The sequence below is a fragment of the Chaetura pelagica genome, unplaced genomic scaffold, assembly GCF_000747805.2.
Source record: "Chaetura pelagica isolate M959 unplaced genomic scaffold, ChaPel_1.0 scaffold150, whole genome shotgun sequence".
Classification (NCBI taxonomy): domain Eukaryota; kingdom Metazoa; phylum Chordata; class Aves; order Apodiformes; family Apodidae; genus Chaetura; species Chaetura pelagica.
Genome location: NW_009952052.1, coordinates 1,104,241 through 1,118,903, shown reverse-complemented (window position 1 = coordinate 1,118,903; position 14,663 = coordinate 1,104,241). Strand labels below are relative to the sequence as shown.

Here is a 14,663-nt window from a genome sequence, read left to right as displayed (position 1 = left end):
ATTTTCCAACCTTTAAAACTCCTAAATGCATACTTCAAGTACATTCAAAGAACAAACACATATATTCAGCAAACTCCCTCTAATATCTTGTCAAATAATGGGATAAACAGTATAAAAATAAACACTTAAAACTCTTCTGAGCTCTGCTGTTGAATACCATTTCTAAGTAGATAAACTACTGCTATATTTGAATGGCTTACCTTATTGATGTGCAGTGCCTATCATTTCAGTTTATGAGAGGTTTGGATAGCCATAATTTTAACTTCTGAAAATTATCTCTAAGTACAACCAGGAATGTAAAATAGATGATGTGGTATAAAATCACCCCCTATGTTTTCCAATAGTGGAACTATTCATCCAAGAAACAGGTATAAGTTCATTTTGGCAAAGTTAAATGACAGACATTTTGCAGAAATTAACTTTTCTTTGTGCATTGTTGACTGTGAATGAAGAACATTATTTTTCATTGCCTAGATAGTGATGCAATTTTCAAAGCTAAATGAGCATTAAAAACATTCATTCTATGCTTTTGCAGTGAACAATCTAAGATACCCAGTGGCAAAATGAGACATTCCCTTTAATCTTTGCGAACGTATTGTACCCTCTTGAGGTAAAAATGAGAAAGGAGGGATAAGTTTTCTGTATTTTTGGTATGTTTCCCTCACAAATGGGAGAAATCTTGTATGTGCAGATGCAGCAGCCTGTCTGACTGCTGAACACTGAAGATGCAGTCATCCTGATGACTGTTCCAGAGTTTCTTCCCCTTGGGCAGGCCAGTTTCTTTCCATTCCTCTGCTTTATTAGAGGTGAGATATTTGTGCCAATGTAGGGAGGAACTGTTTCACCAAAGGGCACAATTTATACACATATGAATGGGTTTCCAAGTATTTGCCTGTGAGATCAGCTCACATTCTAGCTATGCTGCTAGAGTGTGAGACAGGATTTTCTGGACACATTACTATACTAATATACTGTTTTTACCATAGATTAACTTGAAATCTACCTCCTTTTAAGATACTTTACTTCTGAGTAATGCAAGACAGTATGAGGCTGAAAGATTTTAATAGCAATGTATTACAAACAATGGCATGTCACTAACACTGCTAACTATAAACTGATGTAAGTGGCACTAAAAGTGGAAGACCTTATAAGTTAGAAAAATATTTCCTCAAAATAACAGTCATTGAAGAACTGCATAAGCTTTGAAACAAATTATAGGAAAAGTCATTCACATCATGAGGTCAAATATATTTTCTATGAGACAATTTCCCAACCTATATTTTTAAAAGATTAACAGAGGAATGCTGACTATGACTGGTTACATGTCTCCATGTATGTTGAGAGAACTTATTGAAATAAACAAAAAAGAAAAACAATCTCAATAATATCAACGATATTAAGCAATTCAGCATCATAGGAGGGTAATTTAAACATTCTTGCTCCTTACACTTAGTATTATTCAAACAGCATGGGCCACAGAGCTGTACCATGTTTTTTGAGTGAGAAAAAGATTTTAGTCCCACTGTAAACAATAAAGAAAGAAAATAAAAGGAAAAAAAAAAAAGGAAAAAAAAATACTTTAGTTTCTATTACAAACCTTATCAAAGATCCTCTCTCTCCTCTCTCTCTAGAACAGCAAATAGGTTCCTACAACTCACAAATGAAGTAAAGGGAAAGCAAACCAATACTGATGAAATGAGTGAACTTACAACTTCAGAAAATATACTTCATAGTTTTCCAACCCTGTTCTTCCTTGTAGCAAACCCAGTGCATGGATGCTTTGGGAAGCTTTGGACTGATCATACTGACACTGTTAGCTTTGTTACCATTGCAAAATCTGATCTTAACAGAATTGCAGAGATATATGTAGTATCTTTGGTCTAAGTGCTGAAGTCCAACTCTCCATACTAAAACCAAACAAATAAATAAATAAATACACAGCCACAAACATAGTTACTCAGAATTGTATTTGCATATGTTTACATGGCTTTTTATTTTATTTTTTTAATCGTCGTTGCTTTTGGTTTGGGTTTTTTTGGTGGTTTTTCTGTTGTGGGTTGGGTTTTTAATTTTATTTTATTTTTTTTTTCCCCTGAAAAGCCAGAATGCCACATCCTTAGCTTGGTATAAACTATGCTACCTCCACATTCACAATGGAGGTAATTTTTGGGTAGTAGACCTCTCTCTGACACACTGCAAGTAAATGCAGAACTAATAGCTGTCTCCTAAGTCTTTGTTAGCAATGTGGTCTGTTGACTCTAGCCTCAGATAGGAAATCAGTCTACTTCCACTGACTTTTGCTAGCTTTTACCAGCTGAAATTATGATTCCTTGGGTTTATGTCTACTTTAGTGAATTTATATTTTGTTTAATTATTTTGATTCTTCTTTCTTTTTCAGTGGGAGTGATTAACAAAACCCTGTAGAATTCATTAAAACTGAGGGTGAACTTTGCTATTTACAGTACTTAGTCACACCATCTCTAGCTGTCAACCTCTCACTGATGCACCACCAGATGACTGCTGGACACTGTTGTAGGAATTGCCTTATAGGGGCACAAAATCCTAGAATGAGTCACGAGTCTCTGTGGCGTTACATCTTGTTATTTAGGCACTCTAAACTACCATGACAGACTCTAAATTTGCAACCCCTTAAGCCTCATTCTACTTGGAAATTTTTGGGAGTCACCTAAAGATATAGCTAAGGCAAAGAAGTAAACAAACTCAGATACGTAATTTCTCAGCACAATACATAAGTGAACCTGCCAAAAAATGGTCTGTGATAAAACAATATTCCTTTAAAAACCACCAATTTCAATGGCTCATGTAAAAAGGGGCCTATAAACAGAATTATTCAGAAAAGAGTTTTCAGAGGTAGAAATTTAGGAAGGATACAGGAATTTAAGATACATATACTTAAATGCTGTAAAAAGTTATTTCCACAAATGGGCTGCAGACACAGCTGTTCATGTTGGAGACTTTATTTTTAATTAGTCTGAAACCTGGATGTTTGCATGTTTTATAATATCAATTTCCTTATAACCTTTTACTCCATCTATCTTATTTAATACAAGGTAGCAACATGAAACATCTTAAGATTATTCTGGTTTAATATAGCACACATTTAAAAATAGTGAGTAGTTAATTTATTTGGCTTTAAGGATAATTAGTAAATCATATATACAAAACTAACTACTGAATTATAACTATTACTTAGAATATAGCCATAGAATAAAGTTAGATTTTTATTCACATTTGTGAAAATTCCTTGATAATGATTCATACAGACATTCCTTTGATACTAGTAATTTTAATCTTAAGTAACTGAGAGCAATATTTCCTCAGGATCACTGAGTCTGCAGTTTCAGAAAAGAGAGAGAAAAAATGTACTCTTTTTTGCACTGTTCTCGGCTAAATTTTCAAGGAAAGTGAATCATTTAATAAGCTTATTTGATATTGAGAAATAAACAAGACCTCTTGATCATTTACTTCAGGTACTAAGTCAGATCCTGTGATGACCTAGACCTTCAAAGTGTGTATGACGTTTTCCTCTTTTAATCAGTGGAAAAAGCTTGAGTCTTCTTAAAGTAAACATATTGATCTGATCAAGGAATTGCTGAGGCTGCTGCAAAGGACATTATATGAATATATATGGAACAGAAGCATATAAGGTATAAAAAAAATTCCAGTTGACCTTTCTCTGTAGTTTTCCTATTATTTTGTCTACTTTTCTCTGAAAACTTTCTTCTGTTAGCCTTTAGCCACCAGAAGGTTAATACATATGGTTTCAGCATATGAAGAATAGGGAAACAGAAGAGTGACCCTGACTGTGTATGAATCTTGGGAGTTGAAGGATTTTTTGAGGAGAAGCAATATGACATATGGCCACTTTCATGCAACAGAGCATCTGCTCAACCAACAGCAAACAACCAACAGATTTGGGGCAGGAAAGACGGGTAGGCTATATCTGAGTGTGAAACAAAGATTAGGACCAGGAGCCAAAGTCATAAGTGGAAAGTACAGGGGCAGAAGCAGAACTTGTAACTACTCTGAACACTATGCCTCCTATCCAAGAACAGAGTGTGACCAGCTGTGCACCACAGTTCAATGAGAAAACCATTAATTATGCCTACCAGGAGTGGTTTCTCACCTGGACTATCTCCTGAACCATGCTTCGACATTGTTTGGGCACGTGCCAGGAATTAAAAAGTATGGACAAGTGTAGGACAGTTGTCAAGCCTGCATTTGGTCCTTTTTGATTCATATACATAGACACAGTTGTACAAGTCAGGTCCTACCCTGAAATAGGAAGATGACAGACACTGACTCTTAGGCTGTTTTGAGAAGTGGAATATTAGACAACGGAAACTGGCAAAAGTCTATGTAGCACAATAATGTGATAAAATATAAGGAAAGATTGTTAGCTAAATATGGTTTAAGTTGTTGCATATTTTGTTAGCTATTCAAAACTAGGGAGAAAATATACTCTATGAATTGAAGGGGACTTGTGTTTTTATTAAGGAATGTTTTTCATTGCAAACCCATGCAAAGTTCATTTTATTTTGTCCTTATGAAAATTTGTTCTCAACAAAACCAAATATATTTATATTAAACATTACAGAGGTATTTACATATGAGTGATGACATACTACAAGGGAGTGATTCGTGTTTAGCTTCTTAAAAATAGTAAGTGCAATCCACACAGTGGTTCCTTGAAGGCTGTACCTTTACATTCTGCTTTGTGAAAATATAGGGCATTCTGGAGTAACTTGATGAAAAAAGGAGAGAGAACTGAATGACTCTTTTGGGCCATTCTGTGGAATTCCCATTTTCACTTGTATGAAAGGTCCAACTTTATTTCTATTCAGAGGAACTGCTGAAATTTTACCAGCTGATCTTTTTTAACCACAAATATCCCTTTTAAAATCCATAATACTGTGTTTTAGCACTACATAGCCTCAGAAAAAGCAATCATTTCATTATAATTTCATTTTTAGTAGATATGTATATGATTATTAGAATAGTTGTTTCCTGACCAAAAATTTTAGACATTTTCTTTACAACTTTGGACAAGTTTAAATCAATGTTGTGTCTTTCTTTCTGTCTTCTTCAATATATATGAAAAAGACCCTTTCAAATCTTATAATCAATTCAGTTTCTTGGTATATTTTAGGCCAGTACAATATTTATGATCTATGAGTCAGCAGATCTCAAGTGCTGCATTTAAGATTCACATCACTAACTGTGATATAAAAAAGATAAACAGACTAGACAGATGCCAATAGGATAAGTATAATGTGGAGAGGTTTCTAGAGAGTATAAAGAGGATCTACAATTTACAAGACCTAAAACTCTTACCTTGGGAAAAGGTGAAGGAACCCGCAGTAGGAGAGAGGAATTCAGCTTGCTCTTTTTCTAGGAATCTCAATTCTCAGCAAGTGTACCATTGTTTGTGTCCTACTGCTAGGGTAGGTACATCTTCTGAAACCTCCTTTGGTCACTAACTTTTCTACACATCTCTGGTTAGGGCTGGAAAACTTTAAGATCAGCCTGAAGGATTATTCAGCCTTTTGGTACAAATTCCATGGATACGAACATGGGATGACAGATCGAAGGGAGAACAAGAAGGTGTGCAAAGACACAAGACAACGGAATATTTCAAAGTATTTTTCTCCTCTATAGCATCCTAGACTGTCTGTGCACCTAGAAATCAGACTTTGCTTTCTGCAAGTATTTATAATGCCTATCTAAGCAGCTCAGTATGAAGTCTTAAATGAAAAAATATACACTAATTACTATACTGGATCAGAGTACTCATCAGAGCAACAAAGTCACAAGAGCCATTTTTAACAGAGATAACAGACTGTTAGTTAGAAGGTGATTTATGCATGGAAGCATGACTTACACCTCTTCATTTTTTCATATAATAACATAGCTCACTGAATTCACTACACAGACATCTACTTGTTTTTATTTTCTTCCTCTTAAGTCTTTGACCTCATGCTCTTTCAGAATTAATGATGTTAATGCACAATTTGGTTAGGAATCTTTGTTTTTCCTGTGAGTAAGCTTAATCAGAGATATCAGCCTAGTTTCTCTTATCATTCACTTTTCAGTTGTTTATATCTAGTTTCCTTTTAACAATCTGTTCTCAAGTATCTATTCTAATAATTCCAGTTCTCAGTCTGTTAATTTTTTTATCATGCTGTTCTGAATCTTTCTGTGTTCACAGGTTATGTTTACTCACAAGGTAGCACTCCTGTTTGCTTTAGATGATATGAATCATCTAAGCTAGTCACTAGCCTGTCTTTATAGCCAGTGGGAGAACTTCTAGAAGGCAACCTATGCCTTATTTTAGATGTCTCAGGTGGTATTGCTCTTCTGAGCAAGTTTCCATTGACTATAAAGGAAATTTAAGGTGATTTTGGCAAACTTTGTGATGCTTAAAGTAAGTAAAATTAATTCAAACCATATAATCTAAATTGAAAAGAGCATTGCAAGTGATGGAAACTGATTTTTATTATTTTTTTTAAATACTGTATTTTATTTAGACTGCTCTTTTTGCACAGTAATGCTATTCTTTCCTCTGAAGTGTACTGAAAAGTGACCATGGGATTTTACTGAATCCTTTTAGATTCCTACATTATGCATGGTTTGAACTAGTCCCTCTTACATGCTCTGTCAACACTGAATTTAATCTGCCAGTGAATATCCCCTTTTCAGTTTGCTATACCCCCTGGAGATGTTCAGTTTTTCCTCTCTTTGACTTGTCTAAATACCTTTGTGATATCTGCGTACTTTAGAACACTGCTGATCACTCAAACAATATTCACAATGTTAACATTTACAAAAGTGGCTCTTCTCATGCTGAATATTCTGTTTATTTTCTGTCAGTTCCAAATAACAACCATGACAACGCACTGCACTTCAAGATTATTTGGTGTTCTCATTAATATCTCCTAAGACCTATAAACCTGATTTTTGACAACAGACTTTCCTTTAACCATTTTTTGGCTGTTGCTCTTAAGGAAATTTATTTGAAAACAGAGGGAAAATTTTCCTTTACCAAAGAATCCTAATCTGCCATAGAAATATGTATCTCCTAATACTGCTCTCTATTTCCAGTTACAGATTCCACCTATGTCTTTAAAAACTAGTTATGCTTGTGGCCCTACAATCTTCCAGTCTAGCAATTCTAAAAATTAAAGCATTAACATTTCTTGATAGCAGTTCAGCCATGCTCTTAGCACACTGCTTCAGAGTTCTTCATGGTTTACTGTGATGGGACCCCGAATAGGTCAAAGCCCTCAGGTGGATCTGCTTAGGCTTTTAGATTTCAAAAAAAGTTGAAAAAGCTGTTAAAAGCCAAGGTTGATTCTTTAATCTAAAATCAGGAATTCATGTTTTAAAACAAAGAAAACAAAAAGCAAGTGATTGACATAGAATAGTAATACATTTTAAAAGCTTTTCTCCCACTACATGTTGTATCTTTGCAGTTGGGTCTGTATTTTCAGCTAATTCAGGGACTTTGAGTGGTAGCAAAAGTTCCTGTTTTTTTTCACTTGAAGAAAAGGAACAGAATGAGGAAGGAGGCTTCTATCTCCTATCAGAAGCTTTTATTTTATCAAATAACTTCTTAAAGAATGTCCTGTTTTGAGCCAGGATGAAGCCAATTTTCTTTTTACTGATTTTTTTTTTACTCCAGTGAACTTTCTTTTAAGTAGCAGCAAGTTTTCCAGCAAGTGGACTGATAATGCTGGAATGTTTATGACACTGCTGAGGTGCCAAGGACATTTCACTCTACTTTTTTTAGCATCCAGTTTTGGATGCTAAAGGAGCAGAAGAATCATATCTACAACCTTCCTGTAGGGAGGAGCAGACTAGATAGATGGCAAACCTGGCCAAAGACAGCATTCCATCCCATAATATCTACGTAGCTCTCGGTATAACATCAGAGATCATGGAAGTCAAGCTCCTGCTGCTTCTTCTTCTTCCCTTCTCTTCCATCCATGGCCAGCATCCAGGGAGGACTCCCTCTATCCATCACTGTTGATCCCTAGGCCTGTGCATTCCTGACCCACACAACTCTCCCCTCAGCTCCTGTCTGCTCGATCATTAGTATTTAATTAAAGCTGTCTAGTTCAGTTTTCAATCCAAAAAGTCTCTCTCAATTATCTCTCTCCTTCTCTACCTGGGTGGAAGGGGGAGGGAATCGAGAGCATTATTGTCGCTGGTTTAATTGTTGTTTCTGAGTCAAACTATGACAAAGAAATATAGTATAGAACTGAGAGCACACAAAACAAATGCCACCTGTTCCAGCCATGCATGATCAAAGCAAATTGTTGGATTTACATTTGTTAAGTTTCCCATAGCATATTCTCTATTATTGAAAGAGAAGGTACGAGGAGATGGATCTTGTTTTCATGGAAATGCATTTGATTTGACTGGACGACCTAAATAAATGCTGAAGCACAGATATTGGATCACCTGGATTTGGAACCAATCTCTGATATTTTGTTCAGAAGCAATGAAATATTGGAGTTAAAAGCCACCACACTGGAAAGCTTAACAGTGTCATGGCAACTGCCCTTATGGACCTACTTGGGCACTTTAAAATGTAAAACAATGTGGTTTGGTATAGCCTACCCTATAATAAAGGTAACTTTCATCACTTCCCATGTGCCATGAGCTTAGAATGTGCAATGGACAATCACTGTAGAGTAGCTGTTGCACAGTAAGTTCTTAAGCCACAGTTACTTGATTCTATGTCTTGAAAGAAAAGAGAACATAAAATTCTATCTGTGAGGAATCTCAGGAGATTAGCACATCTGTCAAACACAATTAGATGTCCGAATTGCATATGGACCACAATAGTGCCATTCAATCAAAAATTAACTTAAATTAGAGGAAGGAAACCAAGATCTCAGTACAATGCTGCAAAACTTTCTACAGAAGTGTTTTTTTTCCTAACAGGAAGCAGTAGTTAATCTTCAGTACTGAATCCTTTTCTCACATATCTGAACTGCAAAGTGATTCTAAAATGAAAACACAGAAAAAAGCTTTTAAAATACCTGAAGATGCTGAGGGAATATTTTATGCTAAATAACTGAGGAATAACTATTGGATAGTCCTGTTTAAAGATGAATATACAAAAGCTGAACCTCTTTTCTGTACATATTTGCCTCCTGCATGGAATGCATTTGTAGACTTAAAGAACAAGAATTTTATTACAAGACCTCACACATTTTTAAACTTTTGTTGATGTAACAGAATTAATGGTAAGACAACAACAACCATATAGTTCATTCATCTCAGTTGAGATCAACATAAGCATTCCCTAAGTTCCAAGTACCTAGCCAGACAGATGCAATTACGCCAACTCTCTGAATTATTAAACTGAATTATTCCAGATACATTCCTTCCTTGTTCATGAAAATAAGAAATTACTCCTTGCTGATAACAATTTTCGGTCCCAATCTCACCATGTCTCTAGCTGATGTGATGGTGTTAGGTCATAGGCTGGACTTGATGATTTCAAAGGTCTTTTCCAGCCTTGGTGATCCTGTGATCTGTGATTCTGATTCTCTGTCACAGGAGCTCAAGTATTCTGGTCAGTAAGTAGCATAGCAGTGACCCTGTCCTTTTTTGATGGTTGACTGATCAAGGAAAGGATAAACTCATGCCACAATGTCAAGGCACAGAGCTAGGTATTCAGAATAAACCTATAAATTCATTTTACTTTTCTCAGCTTTTTTCTGTTCCTTTGATGGTTACATAGTTAAGAACAGAGCTTCTCCTGAATGCCTAAAATATCTATGTTCTTTAAATAAGCTTATATTTTATTTTTCATAAAAATACAATAGAACAAGTATTTCAAGAAAGATACTGTCTTTTCTTTATGAGTTTGTGCAGGGTCTAGCAGAATGAAGGCCAGACAACTGGAAGAAACTATAAGTAGTATGACAGTCCAAACAGTAAACAACAGAAATAATAAATCACCGGTTAGAAGCTAAAGTTTCCACATACTGCCTACTGAAATGTTTTAAACATTTTAAGAACCCAGGAGTTCTTTTAGGTGAGTTCTTTGACATGTCTCCAATACAAGACTGTGCCTAAAAGGGGCTAGTTTACACAGTCCTGTCAATCAAAATATAAACTGGACAATTCTGCCCCTCTACTCTGCTCTGGTGAGTCCACACCTAGAATACTGTGTACATCTCTGGACCTCTCAGCACAGGAAAGACATCAAGCTGTTGGAGAAGGTCCAGAGAAAGGCCATCAAGATGATCAAAGGCCTGGAGCAGCTCTGCTATGAAAACAGGCTGAGAGAGTTGGGGCTGTTCAGTCTAGAGAAGAGAAGGCTCCAGGGAAAACTTACAGCAGCCTTCCAGTACTTGAACGGGCTATGGGAAAGCTGGGGAGGGGCTTTTCATCAGAGAGGGCAGTGATAGGACAAGGGGTAATGGTCTTAAACTGAAACAGAGGAGATTTAATTTAGACATCAGGAAGAAATTCTTCACCATGAGGGTAGTAAGGTGCTGGAATAGGTTATCTAGAGAGGTTGTGGAAGCCCCCTACTTGGAGGTGTTTAAGGCCAGGTTGGATGAGGCTTGTGCAGCCTGGTCTAGTGTGAGATGTCCCTGCTCATAGCAGGGAGGTTGGAACCTGATGATCTTTAAGGTCCCTTCCAACTTTAACCATTTTATGAGTCTTTGATTCTATGATGTTTATTATTATTTATTATATTGACTGGCAAATCTACAGTGCTAGAAAACAAAGTTTGAAAAATAAATCTGAATAAAATTTTGAAAACTGTTACACAGAGAAAAAACAGATTTAAGAAGCCATAGGCTTAACTTATTTCTCAAGCTGAAGTATATAATTATTATATTAATGAGCATGATTTTTCAAATTATGATCTCAAATACTGCATATCCGGGAAACGCTCTAACATACACCTACAGTTCTTAGTATTCTGATGAGTATTTTCTATATTATTTTTTTTTTAAGTCTGAGAATTTTGTATTTAACTCTTGAGAAACCATTATGGAGAAGTCCAATGTGTAAGGCATAGCAAGTGTTTTTTAAACCAGAATGGATATAAGCAAGCAACAGATGAAATATGGAGGATGAGAAGCAGCCCAGCCTGGATTGTGATAGGAGCGGCAACTTTACAGTACATACTTGCAATTTCTCATTTTCAATAAATTTGATAGAAGACATTCCTATTTCTTACCTACATTTCCAGTCATAAGGTATGAATTCTGAAAGTCCATCATTCCCATTCCAACAATGTGTATAAAATCTTCAATCACCTGCATTAACTCCACTGAGCCCGGATAGATCTAACAAAGGAAGGTCAGACATGCCAGTAACTTCAACAGCAAAAACACCACAGCAACAAATCCAAATAAAATCTAAATTCCATTAAAAAAAAAAAAAAGTGAGACTTAACAATCAAACTGCTCTTCCCATGTTGTAATATCAAAAATTTTCTGTCACAGTTAAATAACTACTTCCCATAAAGCTACAGGAAATCACCTTTGCACTGGAACTGTGGAATATTTGCTCCAAGTCACCGGATTTCACACACATGCACAAAATTTAAAAAAAAAAAAAAAAAAAAAAAAAAGGATAAAGTATTTGCCATTACTTTAACTAATGGTTAAAGCACTTCATATTCCAGAACAATATTAATTACTTTTTTTCTTTTTGCTTTTATCTGGAGGATATCTTCAGTAACTTCAGAACTACTGACGCAGATGGCTGAATGCAAATCTCACCATGGCCTCCACAGCATGATAAACCTTTGTTGCTTTAATCCATATTTAAGTATTATAAATCATTACTGGAAATCCTATTTTCATTGCTGATGTGGACTAGTAGAATAATAGAATAGCTGAGCTTGGAGGAAGCCTCTGGAGATGGTCTAGTTCAACCCCCTGCTCAGAGCAAGATCAGCTCTAGCAGGTTGCCCGGGACCATATTCAGTTGGATTTCTTAACATCTCCCAGCACAGAGACCCCAGAGCCTGCATGTGAAGCACGTTTTAGAATTCAGTCAGTCTCACAGTGAAAAGGTTTTACTTATATTAAATGGAATTTGCTGTATTTTAGTTTTTCCTCTTGCTTCTTGTCATATTAGTGGACATAACTGAGAAGAGTTGGTATTCTTTAGTATCGCCGTCACTGGAATTTTTATCATTGACAGGATCCTCACTGAGCTTTCTCTTTTCCAAGTAAAATAGCTTCTCCTTGCATACCAGATGATCCAGTTCCCTAAACATTTTCATGGCTCTTCACTAGGCTCATTCCATTACAACCATGTCTTGTTCTGGGGAGTCCAGAACCGAACAGAGTAAGCTAAAATAAACTGCAGTAGCCTTTGCCTTGCTAATGCAACCTCTTAGTATGACTTCCAAAATGGTAAGGCATAACACATTTCCAAGAGATATAATTTACTTGCAAAGCTTTAAGCTACTATCATCAAAAAAATAATAAAAATTGTTATATTCAACAATAGTTACACATCATCAAAACTTCACTAAAGGTCAAAGCAGTCATCAACAAGCTTAAAAATTCTTCTCAGTTCACATATATAAAAAATAATTTTTAGTTGTTATGCCCTGTTATGAACTGGATAATCTTCAGTAATACAGTATTTTGCAATAGAAAAGCAAGGACAACCTGTTTATGGTGCTTTTTTCTTCATATCACTGAGATGTCCAAATTTCAATTTATGAGCAACATTCAACATATACTTTCCACTACCAGGACTAGAGATTCTAAAAAAGGCCTCCAGAGACTATATGTTCCAGCATACTGTGCTCCATCTTCATCTTGCTTTATCTGTCTAACTCCAAAGCTGCTCAGTTCATTCACAATGTGCTTTGTTTTTAACATGGATCTTTTCATAAAAGGTCTTCATTTTTATGAAGAATTTGTTGTTACATTTATGTTCCTAACAGGTTGCAAATGCTGCAGGCGAAGGAGACAACTTCCATTTTCCTTATGATGAGATACTGAGGTAGGAAGTGTGGGTTTTGCATCCATCTCATTCATTGCGTGCACATTCCCAGATTATGTATCAAGAATAAATTTCAGCAAAAAAAAAAATTCACCCTAGTTCTTGCACATAAAATTTTATAGTAATAACTGCAGCAGAAATTATTGAACAGCCACTGTCATAGAGGTACTCTTCATTTTTATATATCTGAAGTACTGGTTCATCAATAGGATGCCAGCAGATGCTCATGAAGAATATGTAGAATAGCTCCTGTGTTTTGAAACACCAGTACAAGCTTACACATTCTGAACTTGAAGTGGTTTCCTGTGAGCAGTGCTTTATATCAGCTTTTAACAAAAGGCCAAAAAGTGAGGGCTGCTTATCTGAATGCCATATAACCTGTAATTAATGGCATCAATTGCTGTCCTTTAATCTAGACAAAAGGATGTGCTGAGGCATTACAGCTGTCTACTTGATTAAAAGTCAGCAATTTGCTGACAATAAGATGTTCTTTCCAGCAAAGAGTACAGAAAACAACCTAAGAGATCTGTGCTAACAGTAGCTGTGGAGTTCAAGAAAGCCATGCCATCTGGAAAAGAAGTTGGTTAGAATGCCCCTTGCTTTGCAAGGTTGGATTTCATTATATAAAAAAAAAGAAAAAAAGTCAGATGACTGACTGAATTGGAAACAGAATCACCTTTACTCTTTTTTAGTCAATAGTGTTCACACTAGATTGCATTCACAGCAGATAATGACTTGCACACATTCTTTTCTATCTTGATTTTGACATAAAAACTGAAAAATTATTTGCACAGTATATAATAATTATAATATTATAATTATATAATAATTATATATTATATATATAAAATTATATATATATAATATACTATTATTTAATAATATAAGTATTTTATCTAAAATACGTTAGAAAATAATATCTTGTATAAGAAAACTTTTTTTTTTTTTTTTTTTTTGGGTCTAATGATGAAGAACAAAAATAATCTCAGGAGTACTTAGGATTCCAGCTCACCCTTCCTAGCCATATCAAGAGCTACTTCCTTCAATAGCTTCCTTGAGATGGATTGTGAAACTGCTTGAGAACAGTTAAAAGACCAAAGGTTTTTAGATGTTAAAAGACTAGCTTTCTTCAGATGCCATAGCTCCTGGGTCCAGGATTTAGTGAATTCCCCAGCTTTGTCACCAGACTGCTATGGCCCCACTACTCCCACGTTCAGCTCATCTTAGTACTTGCCTGCCTGTGCTGTATTCAGGACTACAAGAAAACTAATTACCAAGCACAGAGAAGAAGCTACAGAAAAGCAGAAAAAACTTGTCTCTTCTCCCTTTTTCAACACTACTGCCTTCTATCAGGAGCAATGAGGGGAGAGAACTGGAAATTTATTGGTCTCTCCTTTACCTCCATGATCTCAACATTTCCTCTCAGGTTACTCTCATCCCCTGATCTTTGTGGGACAGATGGTGAACACAGCATGGGCAGGCAAGGTGGAGGTAGAAGACAAGCCTGATAACATAAGGAGTGATATCCTGTCTGTTCATTAGCAGGGCTAAAATAGTTGCTTAATGCTGGAAAATCTTGATGCTCTTTATGGAAACTGCCCACATGCATGTGATTTTGCTGGTGCCATCCACCACCAGTG

At 35.8% G+C, this 14,663-nt stretch overlaps 1 protein-coding gene across 2 annotated transcripts in view; it reads right to left on the bottom strand.

Annotated features, from left to right (window-relative positions):
* Positions 1 to 14,663, bottom strand: part of BAI3 (brain-specific angiogenesis inhibitor 3) — a 466,801-nt gene that overhangs the window by 218,448 nt on the left and 233,690 nt on the right. For both annotated transcript variants that reach the window (XM_010003267.1, XM_010003258.1), the window contains one exon: positions 11,234 to 11,342. In XM_010003267.1, coding sequence (XP_010001569.1) covers positions 11,234 to 11,342 — 109 coding nt within the window. The remainder of the gene's footprint in view (positions 1 to 11,233; positions 11,343 to 14,663) is intronic.